Here is a 24,283-nt window from a genome sequence, read left to right as displayed (position 1 = left end):
TTTGAGTGCCATCCCTCCTCTGATAAAGCCATGTGAATTTCGGTCCCTCAAACCCAACTTCCTTCAGGCCACAATAATTAATAGAAGCATTAAACCGGGCCATTTGTTGAACAGGTCTAAATATACCCCCCTCCTTCTCAGCTTGACACCTAACTTCATTGAAGTCCCCAATCACTAGCCACAGCAACTGTGAAACATCCTTAAGGAGTTAAGCAAACGCCATGATTCAACCCTTTGTGAAGTCTCAGGATGACCATAGAAACCTGTCAAATGCCAACACCCAATCCTATCACCCCCCTTAATCAGAGCATCAATAAAAGAGAGAGAGGAGTTCAGAACATCCACTTTAATGTCAGACTTCCAAAATACAGCCAACCTTCCTTTTAACCCATCACTTGGAACAACATGACTGTTCTTAAAACCACACTGGTTACGTACAATTTTAACCCACTCCTTATCGGACTTAGTTTCCATTAAGAAAACCAAGTTGGGATCTTCTAACCTAATGACCTTTTTCAAGGTATTAACTGTCTGAGGGTTCCCAAGCCCTCGACAGTTCCAGCTTAAGAGACTCATTGGACCCGGCGGGGTTGCCCAGCAACCTTCGCCGATCCTAAATGTGTAGCAAATAACATGCTAAGTTTTTTAGTCTCATTATCAACTTTTTGCTTTTTTTCAATTTCAGCAAATCCCACCTCAGAACAACCTCTTCCCTCCGCTTTACTTTTTAGGCCTAAGTCCTCTGTATTGTCCATCACCATCTGCTCATTGTTGGGCCTACCAGGAAGTCTAGTCCACGTACCCTTTTTGTGTTCATGTATGGGATCAATTCCATCATTTCTGCCAGCATCATTAGACCCCTTGGTTGTCTTTTATTCTGTCCAGTTTTCATAGATTTCTTCTTCTCCGTCACCTCAGTCCAGCCCACTGAAAAACCCACATTGCCCAACTCGGCTTGCATGCTAGGAGAGACCAAATCGGACCTACTTGCCTCCAACTCCCCTACCCTTTCCTCTGTATCATGCAACAAAACCGGCGTTAACTTCTCTGCCTCCCTTTCTTTAATTTCACGGATAACTTCAGCAACCAGAGTATTTGAAGTTTGAGTATTATCAACCAGTTCTTTATCAATTTCCTCAATTATCGCTTCAAAACCTGCATGTTTTCCGTGATTACTGGAAGTGCCAGATATCTCGGACGGCTCACTAATCTGCTTACCCAATCCAATGCCACCCCCAAGCTTCTTCGCCGCCGATGTGAACTTCCCCGGTCCTGAATTACTCCTCTCTGCTCCCTGAATCAGCTGCAGTAAGGGGCGTTGTTGCCTATCACCCCGAGTATGCTGCTCAGCAGAGACACTGCTTGCTACGGACTCATATCCCTTTACCTCAAGAACCTGCCTCTTGGCCAGGCTAAAAATTGAAGCTTTAATCCAATGCCCATATTGTTGCTGCTCCGTAGACAGTTTACCATTGCTTTTCAACCAAATCTCACACTCCTTATCGTCATGCAATAGCATCCCACACCAGAAACAGATATTCGGTTATCTTTCATATTGAAACGATATCCACCCCTCCAGATCTTCCTCAAAATTAACCTTTCTTCCTCGACACAGGGGCCTAGTTATATCAACCGAGACCCTTACTCTCATAAAAGTACCTCCACACATCTCTAAAACATCCTGTGGCATAATAACTTCACCAATAGATTCTCCGATCTCAATAGTAGTCTCCATGTTCATAAACTTGTATGGGAGGTCATGTAATTGAATCCAAAATTTTGCTCTGGTAAACTCAATTTCCTTGATAGGTTTCTTACCTTCAAATCTTTGTATCACTACTAGGTGTCGATCATAAGACCAAGGCTCCCCCAATAGCACCTTTACAGCGTCAATCTCCTGATCAAAAGTGAACAAAAGTACGTTATCTCCCACATTAGTAATATGGAAGCTTGCCTTTGTACGCCAAAGAGGACGGAACGTTCGTGCCACTGCTTCAATGTTCAGCGCCCTCTTAGTAAAAAATTTCGCTGCAAGAACACATTCTGTAGCCTGGTTTTTCTTTGACAGCACCACCTTCGTGCCTTCCCACGCTGAAAGAGACAAGTTATCACACTTACTGGTAAGCTCTTCCATTCGTTGACAAAACAGAGTATCCTCACCCAACGTAGACTAGAAGCAGACCTTGGCCCTACTAGCAACAGAGTCACTATAGGGAACGACCACGTCTTTCTCAAGGAGAAAGGAAACAGCAATACTACAGTCTAAGTTTGGGGAGCGGCGGGGACCCTAACCCTAGACCGAGAACCTTTTTGGTAGTCCAACCATGTTTTATTCATGAATTTTTTTTAATTGTCGTACAAATAGCATGAAATAGAATTTTAGTTATAACACTTTTTTTGTAATATCATAAAATAGAATTTCCCTTTTTCAAGTTGGGATGATTTGAGTCCAATGTCCAGTGGCGCTAGATCCGTTAAGATAATGACACGTGTCCATTTTTAAATATGTGTCACCATCCGACCGGGTCTAATACACTAGAAACATTGAACCTAATATGAACCCTTTTAACTCAAGGCTGTCACTATTACCGGTGCATTAACTCACTATTGGCAGCCTTTTTTTTTTTTTTTTTTTTTTTTTTCTTTTCTTTTCAACTCACTGTACATCCCAAGTACTGGTGTCCAAGGGATTTGTGGAACACATTTACCCTCCCTCTAACGCCTTTTCTATTTTTTTCTTATTATTATTATTATTTATTTTTTTTTTTTCAATTCATGGTACATTTCAAGTTAGGTGCCCATGAATTGATTCAGGTCAAGTTTGTGCTCAACTCAGACTCAACTTGATCACTTTAGGAGGGGGCAAAACTAAAACTGCCATTGACCAGGAAGGAATGGCAGTTTGCAGAGACAGAACTAGGTTGAGGCTGAGGGGGGCCATGCCCCCTTAGCATATATATATTTACACACTTTTGTCCCTAAGATTATATACTTCACCCCTTCTCTCAAAAAATTTACAAGTTGACCCATGAAATCTCAAAAATGAAAAATTTATTAAATTCAACGTTTTTATCTAGATGTCTTAAGAATATCAAGAAAAACTTTTAGACAAACATTGTACAATTTACAAATCTAGAAAAGAATTCACAAATCTGGATAATAAGAAAAATCTTTAGACAAATCATATGTGTCTCAAGAATATCATTCAAATTGTTTTCTACTCACTGCCTTAGCTAAACTGTGCCTAAGCATATGTATGTGTTATTATTCTATTGGCAATAAATGGTATGCCTTAGCTAAATTAGTTAAATGTGAAAAGCTTTATTTTTTATATATTTAGCTAACCCTCCATTATATATCCTGTGATTGTTTAACAGCTGTATGTTTCTTTTTTTTTATACTAGTTTTTCAAACTTGCAACTTTTGAAAGGAAAAAATCTTACATCATTATTCTATCTCACCAATAAATGTCTCACTCTTTTTTTTGGCTCAATATTAATGCATGACCTTGATTAGACATTATTCTAGTTGTTTTATTAATGTAATGTTTGTCATGAATTTGAACTTTTAAGTTTTTTTCTAAGAGTTCTTTTAACTATAATTATTATAATGCTAGAGATACTTCTTCTTCTTTTTTGGCAAAAAAAATTTATAAGGTTTTGTTCTAGGTAATTTTTACTAGTTCTCATCTAGACTCTCCACTAACATCACATTTTCATTTATTAATAATTATACTCCATATTAGTAATTTGTAAAAAAATTTGTATAAAAAAAATTGTATCTCTAACATTTTCCTTATTTATATAGCATTACGAAGATGCTATGAAGACAATTATGAGTAAAGAATAAGTAAACTTTTTTCTTTTTAAAGAAATTATAAAAAAATAAAGAATCAATTCAACCCCAGTTTAATGTTGATAAAATCAAAATGTGTTAATTGAGTTACAGAGAATTTAATTATAAATTTCTACTATTGATTTATTTTTTCAAAAAAAATACAAATAATTCAAAAACTATTACTAATAATATATTGTTAACAAGCTCTAGTATTAATATTCTAATAATTGAGAATTCTTGAATAAAAAACTTTGGCTCTCCTAAAATTGAATACTGGTTCCGTCCTGGCGGTTTGGATGGCTTGGGTCCCAACTAATGGGGCCATCAAATGTCAGTCCGAGTCAATAAATTAAAACAGCAAGGATAGGAGATTTTTGCTGGATTTTGTCAAAAAAACTCAAGATCTTCGCCATATCTAGTTTAAGATATCAAGATCTCCATTAAATATGGACAAAGAGCTTGCCAGAAAAGGGCGGAAGGGAGGGACAATAGTCGGATCGGCTCTGACGTGTTGAGAGAAGCCAAAACTGAGACTCAAATTGACTTCGTTAAATCTTCATCTCACAAACAAAACCGACATCGATTGCCATGGTGATCAAATTGGTTGGCCTTCATATCAGATCGAATCTTCATATCAGATATAAAGATTCGGCCTTCATATCAGTAGCTTTACTCTATTGTCAGTCTTATTTATTGCAAGCTATGTTTTGGGGGAAGATATAGTAAAGCTATTGGCTAAATGCGTGATTAAAAAGAAAAAGTAAGACTTAAGGATAGTATTTAAGTGTTGTTTTTTAAATTGTTTTTTTAAGGTTTTGTTATGATGAATTTTTTCTCATAAGATGGAAATATATTTTTTAGTTAAGTAGTCACATTATTAAATTTTAAGAGGTGAACTTAAGAAAAGCATTTAAGGTATTGTACGTAAATTTTGTCATAAAAAAGAAAGTAGCTTTTTTATGTGTTGTACAACACTTAAAAAATGTGGCCAAAGGTGAATTAATGTTCGTTTATTTGTTTATAATATATTACTATGTTATATATAAAAATGAAGTGTTTTTAGGATATTGGTTAACAATTTATTTTATGAAAGTTTTGACACAATTTTTATGGGAAATGAAAAAAAAAAAATTTTCAAAACTTTAATTTTTTTTTTTCATAAAAACTTTCTTTAAATGAATTATTAACCAATACTCTAAGAGAATTCGTTAGCATTTCCCATACAGAAATAGTATGATTGAGTTTATAACTTAAATAATAATAATAGTAATAATAATAATAATAATATTGTGTTGTATATACTAAGTGATGTATTTATATTTTGTATTATTTTCTTGCTTCAAACTTTATTCGGTTTTATTTGGTTCTGGCTCCACACTGTGCGAATACAATACAGTTTTCCAATTTATGAAACGACAAAATTTTAATAGTAAAAATTCCCATATCGTTTAATAATTGGCAAGAGTCAAGCGGTTGGAGCTCACCGCAAAGATAAAATCGTGTTAAAACTAAAGGTTTTTTGCACTTAAATCTTTGATAACGTATATGTATTGTAGGCCACTCTAACATGGGAGGTAGGTGAGGTAGATGCAAAATTCACACCATCTGAATTTAATACCCAACAACATGCAGGAAAAAGAGAAATAAGAGATTTTTTTTTGGTGTGTGTGTGCTGAAGAGAAATAAGAGATTTAGGGTGTGTTTGGATAGAACTTATTTTGTTGAAACTGAAAACTGAAAACTGAAAACACTGTAGCAAAATAATTTTTAAATGTGTGAATAGTACCGTGGGACCCATTTTTAATGAAAAAGTTGATAAAAAATGAAATTTGTGGGTCCTGTAACTGAAAAGTTCTGAAAAATTATGTAAAAGGTACTGAAAAATTAATTAAAATAATTTTTAAACGCTGAAAAGTTGATTAAAGTGCTGACAAGTTGCTGAGGTGTGCAACAAGTTTGGTACCAAAGTCAACAATCACGGCACAGCTGAGAACGAAGAAAAAAAAAAAAAAAAAAAAAAAGCTGAAACGCGCAAAGTGTAAACGCAAACGTAAACGTAAATAATCTGTATCCAAACTAACACTTAGTAAAGAACTGAGAGTACTACACAATAGAATGACTAGGTTACTTTTGGGGTAGGGAGTAAATGACAGCAGATTTTTTTTTTTTTTAAATAATTAAGTGTGAGTTTGGATACCGATGAGAAATTAAAATTATTTCATTATTTAGTCTATTTTTATTACTATTTATAGATCATATTATATTTTTTGACATTATTTATAGGTTCTATTATACTATTTTAACTAATTTTTACTTTTATTTACAGTATTTTCAACAATAATTTTTTAATTTCAGTAAAATAAGTAGTATCTAAACACATCCTAAATGTAATCATAACAGTTACGTTGGATAAGTTAAACCTAATTCATTGGTAAAAATAAATAAATAAATAAATAAGTGGATCTAATAAAGTGGGCATGGAACTTGTCCTGCAGAAACCCAACATCTATATAATTAGTTCTGACAGACGTCCAACCTTGCCTTTCGGAGAGAAACTATGAATGAATCAAGAAATGTACATCATGCATCAAAATATAAAGTACAAAAACGTCATCTCTATCTCTCTTCTTTCAGTTTATATCAAATTGCAATTATATTAGCTACTAGTATATGAAATTCGTTTCAATTTTTTCATATTCTTTTCCGGAAAATTAAGAATGAGACGAATATTATCTGTAAGGTTTTTTTTTTTTTTTTTTTTTTTTTTTTTTTTTTTTTTTTTTTTTTCTGTGATGAAGTATATACACTTCAGCATAGAAGAAGATAATAACACATTTGATTTTTACAGAAGAGTTATGTTGGGATACCTCCATGGCTAAATGATATGTACAACAGCATATACTTCATTACTTGCATCATGCATCAAGATGCGAAGAAGAACGATTTGGACCACTTTTGCATAGATTGCCACCGGTCTCTGTGTTCAAATTGTCTTTACGCACACATGCATCACAATTATGTTAAGGTCTATTTCATTCATTCCCTTCTCCTTATATCTGCATCTTTTGTGAGGAACCTGACTAAAGAATGTGATTGGTATGTGGTTTTATAATCTTGAAGATTCGGAGATACGTTTACAATGATGTTATTAATCGGCAAGACTTGTGCAACCTCTTCAACTGTTCCGGGATACAGGTTTGTAAACTGCAAACTGCTTTTTGAATTAGATGTTATCTTAATAGTTGTCCACTAGCCTTAATGCATGCTCTCCACTTGTGCACGAGGCTTTTTTTTTTTTTTTAGTTTAGTATCATAACTTTATATTTAAGTGTATATTAAATCATATCATGCATTTGAGAATTACTGATATAACTTTATATTTAAGTGTATATTAAATCATATCATGCATCTGAGAATTACTGATATAACCACTGTCACTACACAAACATATGATTTAAATGCTTTTTCACTGTTCACTTTTTATGGCTAATAATATGGTATATATACACATGTGCAATTTCCCGTGCACCTCACCTATATATGTACAATCCATATATATATATATATATATATATATATATCAACAACAAAAAAAAAAAATTCATATACTTACAAAAAAAATAAAGAGAAATGAACAAAATGTAAGCTCTATGTGCGTTTTTAAAGACTTTTTAGTTTCTTTTTTATTTAATTTTTTTTCCTTTTCTTTTAAGGATTCCCTAATGGTTTCTATAGGCATATAGCTTCAAATTAAAAAAAAAAAAAAAAAAAGTATTCTAAAAATAATCTCACGTACGTGAATAATAAGAAACTAACAAAAAAAATTCAATATAATGAGTATAAATTATAAAAACGTTTTAAAGATTCAATAACTTGGGAACCTGCTTGCATGCGGATGAAGAATTTAAACAAAAACTGTGTTAATCTTGTGAGACACTTTGAGACAACATCATTCTAAATAGAAAGAAGCAAAAAAAGAAAGAAAAAAAGAAAAAAAAAAAAAAAAGAATGAAAGAAATTTCAAGACAGCCATTAACATAAGCCAAAATGAAAGAAGTATAAATGAAGGGAACCAAAAAAAAAGATTTTATTAGTCATATTTTTCTCAATAAAAAATTACATGCGAAATTATTGAATTCAAAAAGGAAAAAGAAAAAAAGAAAGAACAGTCTAACATCAAGGAAGAGAAATAAGTATCAAACAAATAGAAATTGTCACATGGCAAGAGACAAACAAATACATATGGTGGAAGCATGATATCAAGAGCATGGCTGAGATAAAAACATCTCATTATCACAAATACACGTTTGAGAGACATTTAATGTTAGGTAAAAGAAGAAGAAACCAAAGCAAATATTTAAAAACGGTAATTGAATATAAGAAATAGGGAAACTAAAAAAAAAAAATATATATATATATATATATATATATAAGTAAAAAGGAAGAATGTTATATACTTATCCGGTTAATCTTGGAAGTTAGATAATCAAGTCTTTTGTTATTCTAGTAAAGCAGTTATATACTTATTTGGGTTCTTCTTTAGTTTGATATTTCAAGAAGAAGAATGAGGAGGATATAGCATCTAACCTATAAAATAAAAAATAAAAAATAAAAATGATAAATTAAAGATTTTTTTTTTTTGAGAAGATAATACTTAATAAAAATTGTTCTTAGGAAGAAGTAATTTTAAAATTTGAGAGTAAAGAAGTTTGTTAGGAGTAAAATGTGGGGAGTGGGATTCAAACATGTTGGTTTTTATTTTTTTAAGTTTAAATTAGTCTCTTTTTTTTAGAATCAGTTTAAATTAGTCTCTTAAATATATGTAGTTCAAATTACTTTTATACACTCAATTATTTTTTTGTTTGAGCAGTGCTAAATACTAAATTTTCAGGGTATTTTAGATATTGTAGGAATATGTAATTAACTTTTTGAATCATCTTGATATATAGAGATTAAAATAAAAAAAGTAATAAAAAAATAATTTTTCCCAATTGGTAATCTTTTTAATTATATAGACTATAGTACAATATTGATTCCATATATATTACATGTCACCAAAAGTAAATTAGGAAATTTAAACGGCTAAGATTAATTTTAGTTAATTCAAAAATATTTAATTTTTAATAGTTTTTGTGTCCATTATTGATAAAGCAACTAATTATGAGGAAGAAAATTGTCACAACCCAAACTTGTACTCTAGATTTTAGAGCATAACCGGTATGTTAATATTAAGTTATACTCATTACTAACACAAACCAACTAAGGCTAAAAATGATTATCAAAATTTCATTTTTCATCTTTCATTTTTTTTTTCTTGCATAAATGCCATAATATACATAATTCCATAAAACTTAAAACTTTATTATTTTCAAATTTGCAAGTTTAACAGCTTGACTTAAACTTAATGTTATCGTGAAAATTTTACGTAACAAAACATTTATCAAAAACCTTATATACACACCTAACCCCAAAGGCACACAACTAGGGTTTTAAAACAAGCTTAATAGATTAGGGTTTCAAATTAACATCTATGCTCATAAGGATAAGTACATCTTAATTCCTTCTATACAACAAAATAGTTATACCTTTTATAAAACATAAGAGCTATATAGTCTAACAAACGTGAACCATAGATCCCCTTGCCATTTCTAATAATCTCGTTGCTTCTAGGAAAAGAACCTATGTGCTGAAAAATAATTGGGTGAGCTGCGAAGCCCAATAAGGTTTAAGTTACACTAGCATTTAATAAGAATGCATGTAGATCAAATATCTTATGAATATGCCAATTTAATTGATAAATATTCTTCATATCATTCTTAAAATAAATTATGAACTTTCATTTGAAGATACACCATTTTCCTTTCATGTAATAATAAAAGGATAGAATGAGGAACTTACATTAAATAACTTTTGTCACAACTTTTGGGAGGTTTCAAGCACGCTATGCCAAGCATCTAGCTTTCCCCACAGTACTAGAAAATCCCAGGATCATATCTGAATATATCACACCCATTTCAATGTGCTCAGATCATCAACTATGAGGATTAGTTAGCATCCTCCACAAGTTGGTATTTTCCAACAAGGGTGAATACAACAGAGACCTCACCACTTTTAATGGCCAATCAATTAATATTTTCCATGGAAAGCCAGATATTTACCCCTACTAACCAAGTTCAAATCATAACAATGGACATAACCCAAAACCAAAGCTTTCTAAAAATCATTCTTTTACATAAACATTTCATAAAAGTAGCATATCCACATCATTCTTAAATGGGAGAAGTGGGTTAGGTGGCGGCAAAAAATAAGTGACAAGTGTCTAAGGGTCCACCTGGTCAAGTGCATTGCACATGACCCTTGGACACTTGTTGCTTCATTCTGCTGCCACCTATTTTATGCAGCAAATCATCTCATTTCTTAAATATCATGTTTGTGATATGTTTAATAGCACCAATATGCTTAAAAATCATATATAAGATTTCAAAAGTTCATGAACATATCTCTTTACTAAAAATATGATTGTATGCAACATTTATAGTTAAAATGTTTTAATACATAATAATTTTACTTAAAAAATCTCATGCTTACCTAATGCCCATTTCACATATACCTTAACTAAAAGCAGAAGACACAAGAGATTAGGATAAGAGGAGCTCAAGTGTCCACATTCTCATCACTTAAACGAAGAATCAAAACTTATTACTAACAATTTTTCTTAAGTACATAAACTTGCACATGAATCCCAACCTAACTCTCAAACTCAAGAAAATCTTAATTCCCACCTCAAAGAGGTTCCTCACGGTACCATAAATTCATACATCATATGCTTAAGTGCATGTTTACCAGAAGCATGCATCTAACAAAGCAATATAAAAAGAAGATTCTTGTCATTTCTTTGAGCATGATAAAGTTCAATCAATTAGAATTCATTTTAAATGATACTGTACCAAAAGACAAGTCTCAAAGGTGAGTTCCTTTCTTTGACACACTCAGCCAATGTGACTAATTACTAGTAGTATTTAGGCTATAGTGATACATAAGTCCATTTATTTATTTATTTATTATTATTAGATTGCAATTGAAATTTTATAAATTATTGTTAGATTTCAATTAAAAGTATAGTAGCTGACATATAGTTAATTCCTTAATAACATTAGTCCCTTGTAAAATTTTGCACTTAATCATTACTTTGCTGAAACAGTAAAATCCATACACCGAGTTCTATGTTTAATATAACGGAAATTTCTTACAGCAACTTTTATATATATTAAACTTATAAACCAACAAGAAAACCTATTCAATTCATAAATTAAATACATAATGAATCAGCACCTTTTCATAATAATCAGTTAATTTGTTCTATTGAGAGAGAGATCGATTCGGTGAGAGAGGGGAGGGGCTGTTGGTGAGGGTGACATAGGGACGGCACAAGAACAAAAGAAAGAGAACAAAAAGGGGTTATCATTTTGGTGTAGCAAGGAAAAGATAAGGGAGAAAGGGGTGGGGCCGTGGGGTACGTGTCTTGTACAAGGAAAAAGGGACTGATGACTCACCCCTTTAAAATCAGAATTTCTATTTTACCACTCCTTAATTATGCTCTATGTACGTTTTTAGATCTTGTAAACTAGATTATTTAACCTAATTAATTAACTAAGTGAATACTTAGATTTATTATCCAGATCTAGATTAAAACAATAAAGTCATATCATGTAAAGTAACGGAAAATAAAGAACACAATGATAGAATCACTCAGGAAAACCAAACTGGTAAAAAACCTGAGGATGATTTAACCTAACTATCTTCAAGGTAAAAAGCAAATCCACTATAGAGAATCAAAGTTTACAATAAGACTTAGACCACTAACATCCTATTACTACCACATGTAGAACTTACTAACATAATTACGTGCAAACTCTGAATCCACGGACTCCTTCTCTTTTAGGCCTTTGCAACACAAGCACCCACACTTGTGACTTTGAGACTCCACTCAAAGGTTTTGGATCTCCTTAGACATTGATCTTGTATGCAACAACTTTTACAACACCAGATTTTGAGATTCTTCAAGGAATAACACCGGTAGAAGAGACTTTAGAGAGTTTTTGGGTTCAAAACCTTAGAGCTATAAAAGAGGCACAAGATGTACTCTAATCTCTCTAAAAAAACTTTGAAAACCCTCTTTAGGGTTAGTTTATAATGTCCTTTAAATACTGAAAAAAACTGATCATGATTTGGGCTTCAAACAGATAAGTTATGGTCTTTTTACGTTTGTTGATTTTTGCTGATATATGACTTTCGATCGATCGAATTTAATTTTTGATCAATCAAGTCTTGCAAAAATTGAATAGTAATTTCCTATAATTACTCGATTCCAAACTTAATTTAAACCAAACTTTGAGCAAGTCTAAACTTAGACTAAATGTTTTGATTATGGTTTGTCAACATATACAAATTGAAGTTCTAATACATTAGTTCCGAAAGTCTTAGAACCTAACAATCTCTCTCTTTGGCAATCCGTGACAAAACACATTACACAAAATAAAATGCTCAAAGTAAAAATAGCCCAATAACATATTATTTCCCAAATACATCACAAATCCCAATCTAAGACTCCTAACCTAGAAGTTGCAAGAAAGGGTAGAAGATCATGATCAAAATGTACCTATCTTTCCTAAAACACTCAAAAGAACACATCAACACACGTGTGGAAAGAAAGACTTATAGACAATATGAATCACAATATAAAAACAAAAGTAAACTAACTCTCCCCCTAAGCTAGATACATCAAAACTTTTATTGTCTCCCCCTTTCAAAAACAATTTCATCTCCCCCTAAACAAAACATTTTTTAAAAACTTTTTCCAAATTTTATCTATTTCTCCTCCTTTTTGTCACGTATTGACAAATACAACTCAAACAAAGAGTAAACAGAAAACATACGCAACAAAGGATACGAGGAAATAGAGAATCAAGGAAACAACTCCCACTATGATCAACATAGGTTTTAAAACATCTTTCTTCCCCTAAAAAAAAAAAAGGAAAAAACAAAACATGAATTGGGAAAAAATTTAGGAGGTGGGGAAAAACTAAAAGAAACATAAGTTGAGGATATACTTGAAAAAAATATTCTCTCTTTCAAAATATGCAAACTTGACACTATGTGACTCATAAATATATGCATGCAATGTGTTTAAGAGAAAAAATTTGGACATTGATTATCCATCATATCTCAAAAAAAATATTTTATGTAGTTTACACATAAAAATAACATATACTAAACTGTACAAAACTCAAAAATTAATCAATCAATTATTAAATCAAGTTGAGTATCCAATTTAGCAAAGTATATGCATGTTATGTGTGAAAAAAAAAATTGAGAGATATGACTGCAAAAATGCAAGATGGATAAAGAAAAAACAATGCAATGCATGTAAATCCTAAACAAATTGATGCATGAAAAAAAATTTGGTCAAAAACTTAGAAACTAAAAATTTTTCAGTTTTGATCAGTCGAGAATCTATTGAGTATCAATTGAGAGAGGCAAAACCTAGACTTGAAAAATCTGGAAATTTTCGGTTGATTGAAAAACACATTCAATTGATCGAAACTCATAATTTTTGAAAAAATCAGAAATTTTTCTGCACAATCAGCTTTGAAAAGATTTTTCATGACATGTAATGCATGGGAATGATTCCAAAAGTTTTCAAAACACATAATCTTCAACTTAAGTTTATCAAAAACAAAGTTTTAGACTTTTCTTCCCAAAATTTAAACCAACCCTCAACAAATTTTGCATCAAACATCACAAAGTGTATAATCTTGGATGGCCACACTAGTTCACACACAATTTCATGTACAAAGCTTAGCAAAGAAAACTTGTGAAGTTTGTGCAACTAGTAAAAGCATGAGATACATGTAGAGTGATATGTAGATAGTAATCAATCACAATTTCTACATTATTCATCACATAAGTTTGAAAGAGACTATCACCTAAAGAGTTATATTATATAACTCTCACATCTCCTAGAAAACAAGTTTACAATCATGTAATTTTTTTTTTTTTTTTTTTTGCCTCATAATGTACACACCATTTTTATTTCAATATGAAATTGTTATATTAGCCAGATAATGTACACACCAATTTTATTTTTTTGTGTTATTTTTATTATAGCCCAATAATGTACACACCCCAATTTTATTATTAATCCGAGGCTACACCTTATGTTCTTTTTGTGCATATGCTACACTTTTTCGAGCACAAAATCTTACGATATGCACTAAGGTGTTCATTATTGGCTAGTAAACAATAGTAAGATGATTATTTATGCATTTCTTTTTAGGTTCTAGTTCTAACAGTCAAAAGCATGTGACATCAAAATCAAGATCATGTGATCAAAAACTATAAACAACTCCCACACAACATGCACTACATAGCTAAAACTAGCAAAGTGTAGAAAAATAAGCTCATCCAAGCTAAACAAGGTACACAAGCATGTTAAGCAAAAAATAATATGGCCAACCTTAACTACACATCCATGATATGTAATACAAAAGAAATAAAAATCTTTTTGGTTTCAAAAAAAATTTATGATCAAAACTAAAAGCACACATTATGCTAAATTATTAAAAATACAAATGCAATGCATGACAGTGCTTAACTAAGCTATAGAGGGTACACAAACAAGAAATATTAATTTTCTAATTAACCCTTGAGTACATGTACAAACTAGTACATACTTACACAAAATCAGAAATAACTTAGCAGTTATATAACACATACTATTCAAGTTTCTCCAAAGTGTCGAGCATGTTCTAAATCAAGAGAGAGATATTATAACTCATGTAATCCTCAAAACAAATAAAACAAGACACAAAATAAAATATTTTTGTCTTTTTGAAAATTTTCAATGTTTTGGATTTTTGAATAATCAAAACAACCTAAGAAAATAAAACAACCAAAAACTAAAAGTAAACATATCCACAAATAATTGAAAGAATTAAATCAGGGACAAGTAAATGACACTCAACTTAGCAAGTCTTTTCTCACCCATGTAGCACGAGTCTTCTGCTTTATAGGTGAAAATCCATGTGAAGCAAAGTGTATTTGAGGGATTACACCAATCTTCTGAGAAAGACTGAAATTCTACAAATTCCTTTCACAAGCCAACAAGCTTAAATTTTTTAAAAGAATATGAAATAATTTGTATAGACTTATGGCAGCAGAAATATCATCACATATCCTAGAGTGAAATACAGAATTTTTAAATTTCAATTTATGACAATTAGAACGAATGTGACTGAAGACACCACAAAAGTGACAAACAAGAACAAATTTAGGAACAGCAGTATTCCTAACAGCAAATCTAGTCTCAGATTTTGGTTTTTGCCTCAACAAAGAACAATTTGGTCTAATATGACCAACAACACCACAAAGGTGATAAGTAGGCACACAAAAAGATTTATTATACTCTCTGTTCGAGGGCCATTTTCGGTTGCCTAGACACGTGTGGTCCATTAAAAGGATGACCTTATAGGCCCGAGTTCTTTTTGAGGAGTTGCCTCCGGAACTGAACATTGGGCCACGTGGTCCAATGGTTATCGGCATATTTTTAAGCTTACAAAATCATTAAAGCCAAAATCTAAGAATCACGATAATAGTTGAATAAATATACAATATGCATTTGATATGATAGCTTTGATTAGTAGTTGTAATAACAGTTGAAATAAAGTAGTATTTATTTAGAGGTAAAGTAATCATGTACTCGATGATGTAAATTTAAAGATATAGAAGTAAAGTCACTTATCTTTGTATGGTTTATAACTCCAGTTATGTATCAGTGAGTTGATAGGACTCTAGCAAAATGCCAGCTGTACGGCACCGAGCTCCCAAAGCCCATACAGGCCTTGGGCCCAAACCCATCTAGGCCCCGGGCCCAAGCCCATACCAGCCTTGGGCGCAGGCCCAGCAGATAGTTCCCGTTACCTTATGCCCTTCTTAAAACTGCCTTAGGGCCAAAAACAAGTTTTGGTTATTAAGCTCCCGGGGTTGACCGGTTAACATTTCCCGGTAGAGCGCATGAGTCAATACCCGGGAAGGTCATGATATGCACGGGAACGTGAGTCGCCGAACACAATCGGTGAAAATGGAGCCAAGTTCCAAGATCATAAATGCTGCACCGCCCTCTCACCTAAAACAGCCACTTTAACCAGATAATACTGGACCTTCAATAGCACTAACGATGAATATAATCATGGTCTCCCCACTAACCTTGGCTATAAATAGAGGAAAGTTGGGAGAAGAAGGGGTTCAGAGAAAAATTGAGAGAAAGAAGTCGAAGAGAGAGCTTTTCAGTTGAGTGTTGCTTTGAGTCTCTCTGCCGAGAACGACCCATTGTAGGAAATCCTTAAACCCACTACAAATAAATTGTGAGCCCAAGGGATCTAAGGCCCAGAGTTCTTGTACTTGGTTCTTACAATTGGCGCCCACCGTGGGGCCATCCTACGAAGCTGTGGTTCGAGTGAGACTCAAGCAAAGAAGATGTCTGAGGAGCGTTCAAGAGGGCACGTTCCGAGCAATTCCGCAGGATCTTCCCGGGGATCGACGTGGAGGGAGAGAAGGCAGAAGCGGCTGGAGGATAGGGAGCATTCAAGAGGAGAGGAAGGGTCCGGATTGGGAGAAGGATCGGACCAAACGCACCGGACGATTTCGAACGTCTCAGCACATCGGCAACCTGATGATAGAGACCGGGAGCTGGAGCGGTTGCGCAGATTGGTAATGGACTTGGAGCTGGAGGCAAGGGGTCGGCGCCACGAAAGGGACCACAACCCCCAACCCAGAAGGAACCGTGGCGAGGAAGGTTCCAGCCGACCTGTTACGCAACAACACCGAGACCGATCCCATTCTCAAGAGTCACGTCGTCACTCCCGGGATATTCGTCGTAGACGGGACCGTTCCCGGTCACATGGATATGATAACCACGGGTCAGAGTCGCCAGAGGAGCGGCAGCACCACAACGCCGCGATGGATGCCATGAGCAGGGCCTTGCGAATGGCGGCCCGGTCTCCATTCTCGGATGAGATTGAACGGGCACCCATGCCGAGCAGATTCACGCGTCCACCATTCAATTCCTATGAGGGGAGGACAGACCCCGTGGAGCATGTCAGTCATTACATCCACATGATGTCGTTGCATGCGCACAACGATGCATTGATGTGTAAAGTATTCTCCTCTAGTCTCGGCTCCACCGCACTGAGATGGTTCAATGGGTTACGGAAATGTTCTATACACAGCTTCGCCGAGCTGATCCAGGAGTTCGGCAGCAGGTTCGTAACATGCAGCCGAGTGCAACAACCGGTCGACGCGTTGCTTTCCATGAAAATGAGGGTCGGGGAAACCCTTCGGAGTTATGCCAGCCGATACTGGGAACTCTACAATGAGATTGGTGGGGGAAACGAGAAAATTGCGGCTAGCACCTTCAGGATGGGGCTCCCCGAGGATTCTGAACTACGGGAGTCGCTGACAAGAAGACCCCCGGAGGACATGAGGCAACTGATGAGACGCATAGAGGAGTACAAACGCCTGGAGGATGACCGGCTGCAAAGCAGGGGGAAAGCCCCTTTTACAGGGAGAGTTCGGCAAAGCTTCTTGCCGCCAAAGCCGAAAAGGGACTTCAGAATGCAGGAACCGGAGGTGCAGATCGAAGAGGTTAATGTGTTGTTTAAAGAGCCCGTGCACAAGATACTGGAACGAATAAGGAACGAGCCATTCTTCAGATGGCCGAACAAAATGGGGGGCGACCCATCTCGGAGGAACCAAAGCCTATACTGCACTTATCACAGAGACAAGGGGCACACCACCGAGCAGTGTAGGGTATTGAAAGATCATCTCGGGCAGTTAGTGAAGGCAGGGCACCTGAAAGAGTTTGTAGCAGATTCCACTGACCGGGAGACTGAGCAGGGCGCACCACAGAGAAGGAATCCCCTTCCACCACCCCGGGGAGTAATCAACGTCATTCATGCCGCACCGAGAGGGGCAGCGGCGGCTAGGATGGTGATGACAGTGGCTTGCGCGGAGGGAGAATCCTCCAAGAAGCAAAAGAGGGCTGGACGGCTAGACATCTCGTTCGGAGAAGATGATTTCGAAGGAACCATCCAACCCCACGACGACGCTTTGGTGGTGACAACCCGGATAGGCGGATTCCTGGTGAAGAGGGTGATGATTGATCAGGGTAGTGGGGCTGACGTCATGTACCCGGACCTCTTCGAAGGGCTCGGGTTAAGAACCCAGGATTTGGCGAAGTATAACACGCCATTGGTCTCGTTTGACGGGAGAATTGTGATTCCCGAGGGGCAAATCTCACTCCCAGTGGACATGGAGGGCAAGGAAGTTGTAGTTACGTTCATAGTAGTCCGATCGTTCGCACCTTACACCGCAATCCTGGGGAGGCCATGGATTCACGCCATGGGGGCTGTTCCGTCCACCCTTCACGTGAAAGTAAAGTTTCCTACTGAGTACGGAGTTGTAGAGGTAAGGGGGAATCAGCAGGTGGCGAAGCAATGCCTCATAGCCGCGGTCCAGTGGGAAAAGGAACAGCTCGGCCAAGCTGAGCACGCCGAGAAAGAGACTGCATAGCAATTACAGATACCCCAGGAAAAGGGGGCGGACGTTGCCGAGGAGGTACTGAAGGTAAGAATTCTCCCAGATAGTGACAAATACTTCCAGATAGGTACAAGCATGAATGACCGGGAAAGGGTAGAGATGTTGTTGTTCCTGTTGCAGAACATAGATGTCTTCGCGTGGAACCCGTATGAAGTGCCCGGCGTAGACCCCGAGTTCATTGTTCACAAACTCAATGTGGACCCATCATTTCCTCCGAAAAAGCAGAAGCTGAGAAGAGCGTCAAAGGAGCACGTCGATGCAGTAAACCTGGAGGTCCAGCGGCTGAAGGAGGCCGGGCCATAAAAGAAATATTCTTCCCGAGATGGCTAGCAAACACTGTCGTAGTAAAGAAGAAGAGCAGTAAATGGAGAGTTTGCGTGGACTTCACCGATTTAAACAGAACGTGTCCCAAGGATCCGTTCCCGATGCCCAAGATTGATCAGTTGGTGGATGCCACGTACGGGCACCCGAGAATGAGTTTCCTGGACGCCTTCCAAGGCTACCACCAGATTGCCTTAGCACCCGAGGACCGAGAGAAGACAGCATTCATATCCCCGAACGCAAACTACCACTACGAGGTCATGCCGTTTGGATTGAAGAATGCCGGAGCTACCTACCAGCGTATGATGATAAGGATGTTCCGGGAGAAAATTGGTTGCACGGTTGAGGTTTACATCGACGACATGGTAGTAAAGAGCAGAAAAGAGTCGCTGCATACTGAAGACCTTCGGGGAGTGTTCGAGATACTACGGCGACACAGGCTACGCCTCAATGCCGAAAAGTGCACTTTCGGAGTGGGGGCTGGCAAGTTCCTGGGTTATCTGATCTCCACTCGGGGAATAGAGGCTAACCCCGACCAAATAGAGGCAATCAATCGCCTAAAACCACCGAGCAACCCTAAGGAGGTGCAGGTGCTCACCGGGATGTTGGCCGCCTTGAACCGATTCATCTCCAAGTTTGCCGATCGCTGCCGGCCATTCTATCAACTTCTGAAGAAGTGGAAGGGGTTTCAGTGGGACGAGAGCTGCGATGAAGCTTTTCGAGAACTGAAGGAGTATTTGGCAAAGGCGCCGAGGTTGACGGCCCCGGAGCCCGGGGAGGATCTGTTTATGTACCTTGCAGTGACCAATCATGCCGTAAGTGCTGTATTACTAAGGGACCGGGGAGTGCAAATACCGGTGTATTACGTAAGCAAGACCTTGGTCGATGCCGAGACAAGGTACCTGCCTCTTGAAAAGTTGGTTTTGGCCTTGGTACACGCCACGAGGAAGTTACCACACTACTTCCAGGCACACACATGTTCGTCCTCACCGAGTATCCATTACAATCACTGTTGAAGAGATCCGATTTCACAGGACGGATTGCTAAATGGGGGACTCGGTTGGGATCGTTTGACATAAGATACCGACCTAGAAGCTCGGTGAAAGGGCAGATTCTCGCTGATTTCATCGCGGAATTCACACCTAAGAATGAAGGCCAGGTAATCTGTAGTGCGGAGATTCGCCCGTGGAGGTTATTTGTGGACGGCGCATCAAACGCTATGGGGGCCGGGGCTGGTATTGTCATAATCACCCCTGAGGGTATGCGACTGGAACATTCATTCAGATTGGGGTTCAAAGCCTCGAACAATGAAGCTGAATATGAGGCCCTGTTGGCCGGACTAAGGGCAGTATTGCAGCTGGGCGCCAGGGACGTAGAAATCTACTCAGACTCTCGGCTGGTCGTTTATCAGATCACTGGGGACTTCGAGGCTCGGGATCCTCGAATGAAAGCTTATCTGAGTACGGCAAAGCAGATTATCGGTCAGTTTGGAAAGGTAAAGATATCCCAGGTGTCCCGGTCGCAGAACAAGCATGCTGACTCTCTTGCTACGTTGGCCTCATCGGCTACCGAGGACACCCCGAGGCTTATCACGATTGAACTTGTAAGGGAACCAAGCATCTATGGGCAGACTGCCCTCGACCGGGCCGGAGTGGAAGTTGCGCAGGTGGCGGTGGCCGGACCATGCTGGATGAACCCGATCATAGACTTTCTTTCTGAAGATAAAGTTCCAGAGGATGAGGCCGAGGCCAATAAGATTCGACGAATGGCTCCCAGGTACTGGTTGTCTTCGGACCGAAAGTTGTACAGAAGGTCCTTCGCGGGCCCTTACCTCTTGTGCCTGCATCCTGAAAAAGTTAAGGAGCTTCTAACCGAGCTGCATGAAGGAGTATGCGGCGGGCATGCCGGGGGACGATCTCTAGCACACAGAGCAATGACGCAGGGGTTTTGGTGGCCACAGATGCAGAAGGACGCCGCCGAATACGTTCGGAGTTGCGAACAATGTCAAAGGCACGCCCCAATGATCCATCAGCCTGCCGGACATCTAAATCCTGTCAGCAGCTCGTGGCCATTTGCACAATGGGGGCTTGACATCCTCGGGCCATTCCCCCGAGCAACGGGGAACCGCCGTTTTGTATTGGTGGCCGTGGATTACTTCACAAAGTGGGCTGAAGCTGAAGCCTTGGCCAATATCCGGGATATCGACGTGAAAAAGTTTGTGTGGAAAAACATAGTTACAAGGTTTGGGGTGCCGAATTCACTAGTGACAGACAACGGGCTACAGTTCGACAGCAACGCTTTTCGAACCTTTTGCGGCGAGCTCGGCATCAAGAACAAGTATTCAACCCCGGCATACCCCCAGAGTAACGGCCAAGCTGAAGCAGTAAACAAGACTATTTTGAACGGGCTCAAGAGAAGGTTGGATGGAGCGAAAGGAAGGTGGGCAGAAGAACTACCCAGTGTCTTGTGGGCCTACCGCACGACCCCCAGGAGATCCACGGGGGAAACCCCATTTTCTCTGGCATACGGAGCAGAAGCAGTGATACCGACCGAGGTGAGCTTATGCAGTGCGCGGGTCGTTGGGTTTGACCCTGTACAAAACGCCGACCTTATGATGGAGCAGTTGGATTGGCTAGAAGAATGCAGGGAGGCTGCGACCGTACGCCTTGCCGAGTATCAGCAGAAGCTAGCGCAAAGGTACAACCGAAATGTAAGGACCAGGGAATTCAGTGCCGAGGAATTGGTGTTAAGAAGGGTAGTAGGGAACATGCGGGACGTGGCTGCAGGGAAGCTTGCTCAGAGTTGGGAGGGACCATACAGAGTCACAGCCGTCGCAGGGGCAGGGGCTTACTACTTGGAGGACCTGGACGAGAGGCCGCTCCCCCGACCATGGAACGCCAACAACCTGAAGAAGTTCTACGCGTAACCATCGATGTAAGCCGAAACTTGTATTCTATGAAGATTAAGAGTATGATGAACTTTTTTGTCTTTGCTGTTTTTTACCCTGTAGCCGCACACCAAGAGAATCGCCAGCAGAACCTAAGGACAGAAACCTGACCCTCGGCTCGATCAATGTCGCCGAGCAGGTGAAAACCTTACAAACAAAATCCTAAGGACAGAAACCTGACCCTCGGCTCGATCAATATCGCCGAGCAGGTGAAAACCTTACAAACAAAATCCTAAGGACAGAAACCTAACCCTCGGCTCGATCAATATCGCCGAGCAGGTGAAAACCTTACAAACAAAATCCTAAGGACAAAAACCTGACCCTCGGCTCGATCAATATCGCCGAGCAGGTGAAAACCTTACAAACAAAATCCTAAGGACAGAAACCTGACCCTCGGCTCGATCAATATCGCCGAGCAGGTGAAAACCTTACAAACAAAATCCTAAGGACAGAAACCTGACCCTCGGCTAGATCAATATCCCCGAGCAGGTGAAAACCTTACAAGCAAAAACCCTAAGGGCAGAAACCTGACTTTCGGCTCGGTCAAAATCACCGAGCATGTGTGAACCCTGCAATTAAATCTATGAGGGCAAAAAATTGATTCTCGGTTAAAATCAAACATCCGGACAAACGGAAACTTTGCAAACAAATGCTCGAAGGACGGAAACTCAATTCTCGGTTAAACCAAAACCTGATAAAAACCTAACCCTTTTTACAAAAACTAAGTCCAAATAGCGCTCTCAAAACTACTCACAGCTCCGCACAACAGGTTCTCGGGGGTACATTCTATTAAGCGGCCATAGCATTGGTGTGATTCAAGCAGAGCACAAACGGATATAATTTCATTCAACAAAATTGAAACAGGAAAAGAAAACGGACTTCCAATTAAAAGAGTAAAAGCAATTGTTCAGTCACCACAGCCCGGTGACATGGGCAAATAAAACCAATAAAGTAAAACAACGGTTCAATCACCACATCCCGGTGACATAGGCAAATAAAAACGAAATAAAAATAAGCTAAAATAAAATCAACTAGGGGGTTGAGTCGGTGGTGGCACTTCCTGTTGGACGATCAGGGAGAAAGGCTGGGCCTCGTCAAGAAGTTCCTGCACGGTCGGTGTGCTCGTAGCCTCCAGTTCCTCGGGCTCAGCATGAGAGTCTATTTGCTCAACCAACTCCCTCATATTGGCCGTCTCCTCCTCATCTAGAGCAGCCGGGGCGTTCTGGACGGCAGGTACAGGACTCGGAAATGGAATCTGGCCGGGGTCTCTCAGTGGCGAGTCTTCAGGAACTCCCATTGCTTGAAGAGCAGCAAACCACCCGGCCTCGAAACCCATATGCCGAGTCCGAGCCACCACCGGCTCTGCGGAGTTCTCGGCGTCGGCGAAGCCCACGTCGTACCACTTCTGCTCCGCGGCCGCCAAGCCCGCCCTGAAATCAGCTATCTCCTCGGCATGAGAAGTGTTGAGACTGAGGGCTTGGGCCAGTTTAAGTTCCGTCTCATTTTGCCTGGCCAGGAGGTCAGTACACCTCTGTTCGGCAGATGCTCGGAACTTCTCCGCGGCAGCAGCCTTATTCTCGGCAGACTCAGCAATCTTGGCCTTTTCCTTAGCCATTTTTACTGCTGCCTCTCGCGCCACCTTCTCGCGCTCATTTTCCTCGTCAAGCTCCCGTGCCCGGGCAGCCACAATGTGAGCTAGTTGAGCGGCCTAGCAAGCGTGAAGGTTAGCAAAGTGGCAAAAGGAAATTTACATGGAGCAAATAGACAAAAGAATTACCGCAATGGCGTGCCACTCTAACCGGCGCCCCACGGACTCCTCAGACCCATCCTCAAAGGCGTGCACGTCCTCGGGAAGTTGGAGAGCTCCGGCCAAGGTTTGGGCAATGCGGCCGCCCTCGCCCTTATCCCATATCCGAACAGAGGCCGTTGATGGCAATGGTTTGCCATCCAAAAGGAACTTTGGCTCCCACGCCGGAGCCACTTGGGAGGAGGATGCGCCCCCCGTGCCGGCTTCAGTCTGAGCTCGCGGATGACAATCCCCCCTGTTGGCCGGGGAGGAGTCCGGACAGCGGCGTCCCCCGGGGCCGTGGAATGTGGCTCGGCCACTTTCTGTTTTTTCCGGGCACGTCCGGACTGCGAGGTTGGAGGAGGTTGAGAAACTGGACCCCGACCTTGGGTAGGCGGGGGCTGGTTGGTCGGCCGGGCACCAGGCACGAACCTGTCTAGGGTCATTATTCGCCTTGCCACCATGCTTGCACCGGGCTGGATCGCTTCAGCTAGCAGGTTAGCCGCGTCTGTCACTTGCTGTTGATGCTCGGCGGGTGGATCCTTGGGATGGGTCTGCTCTTGGGCTTGGTCCCCTTGTTGTATAGCTTCGTGGGCTCTCTCTCTAAGGCGCCGGGATACTTGCTCCGCGGAATCGTCTCGAAGGGGAACTAGTTCGTCCGCGGCAGTGAACCGCCTACCAAATTCCCTCGCTTCCCCGGTTGTAAGCTTCGGCGGCAAGAAGTTCACGTACCGGAC

The 24,283-nt window shown here is 39.1% G+C and overlaps 1 protein-coding gene across 1 annotated transcript in view; it reads left to right on the top strand.

Annotated features, from left to right (window-relative positions):
* Positions 1-6,554: 6,554 nt before the first annotated feature.
* Positions 6,555-24,283, top strand: part of LOC126719477 (protein RGF1 INDUCIBLE TRANSCRIPTION FACTOR 1-like) — a 33,672-nt gene continuing 15,943 nt past the window's right edge. Inside the window, exons 1-3 of the mRNA XM_050422025.1 lie at positions 6,555-6,572; positions 6,686-6,862; positions 6,958-7,032. Coding sequence (XP_050277982.1) covers positions 6,555-6,572; positions 6,686-6,862; positions 6,958-7,032 — 270 coding nt within the window. The remainder of the gene's footprint in view (positions 6,573-6,685; positions 6,863-6,957; positions 7,033-24,283) is intronic.

This window comes from Quercus robur, chromosome 3, assembly GCF_932294415.1.
Source record: "Quercus robur chromosome 3, dhQueRobu3.1, whole genome shotgun sequence".
NCBI lineage: Eukaryota > Viridiplantae > Streptophyta > Magnoliopsida > Fagales > Fagaceae > Quercus > Quercus robur.
This window is presented reverse-complemented; position numbering and strand designations above follow the sequence as displayed.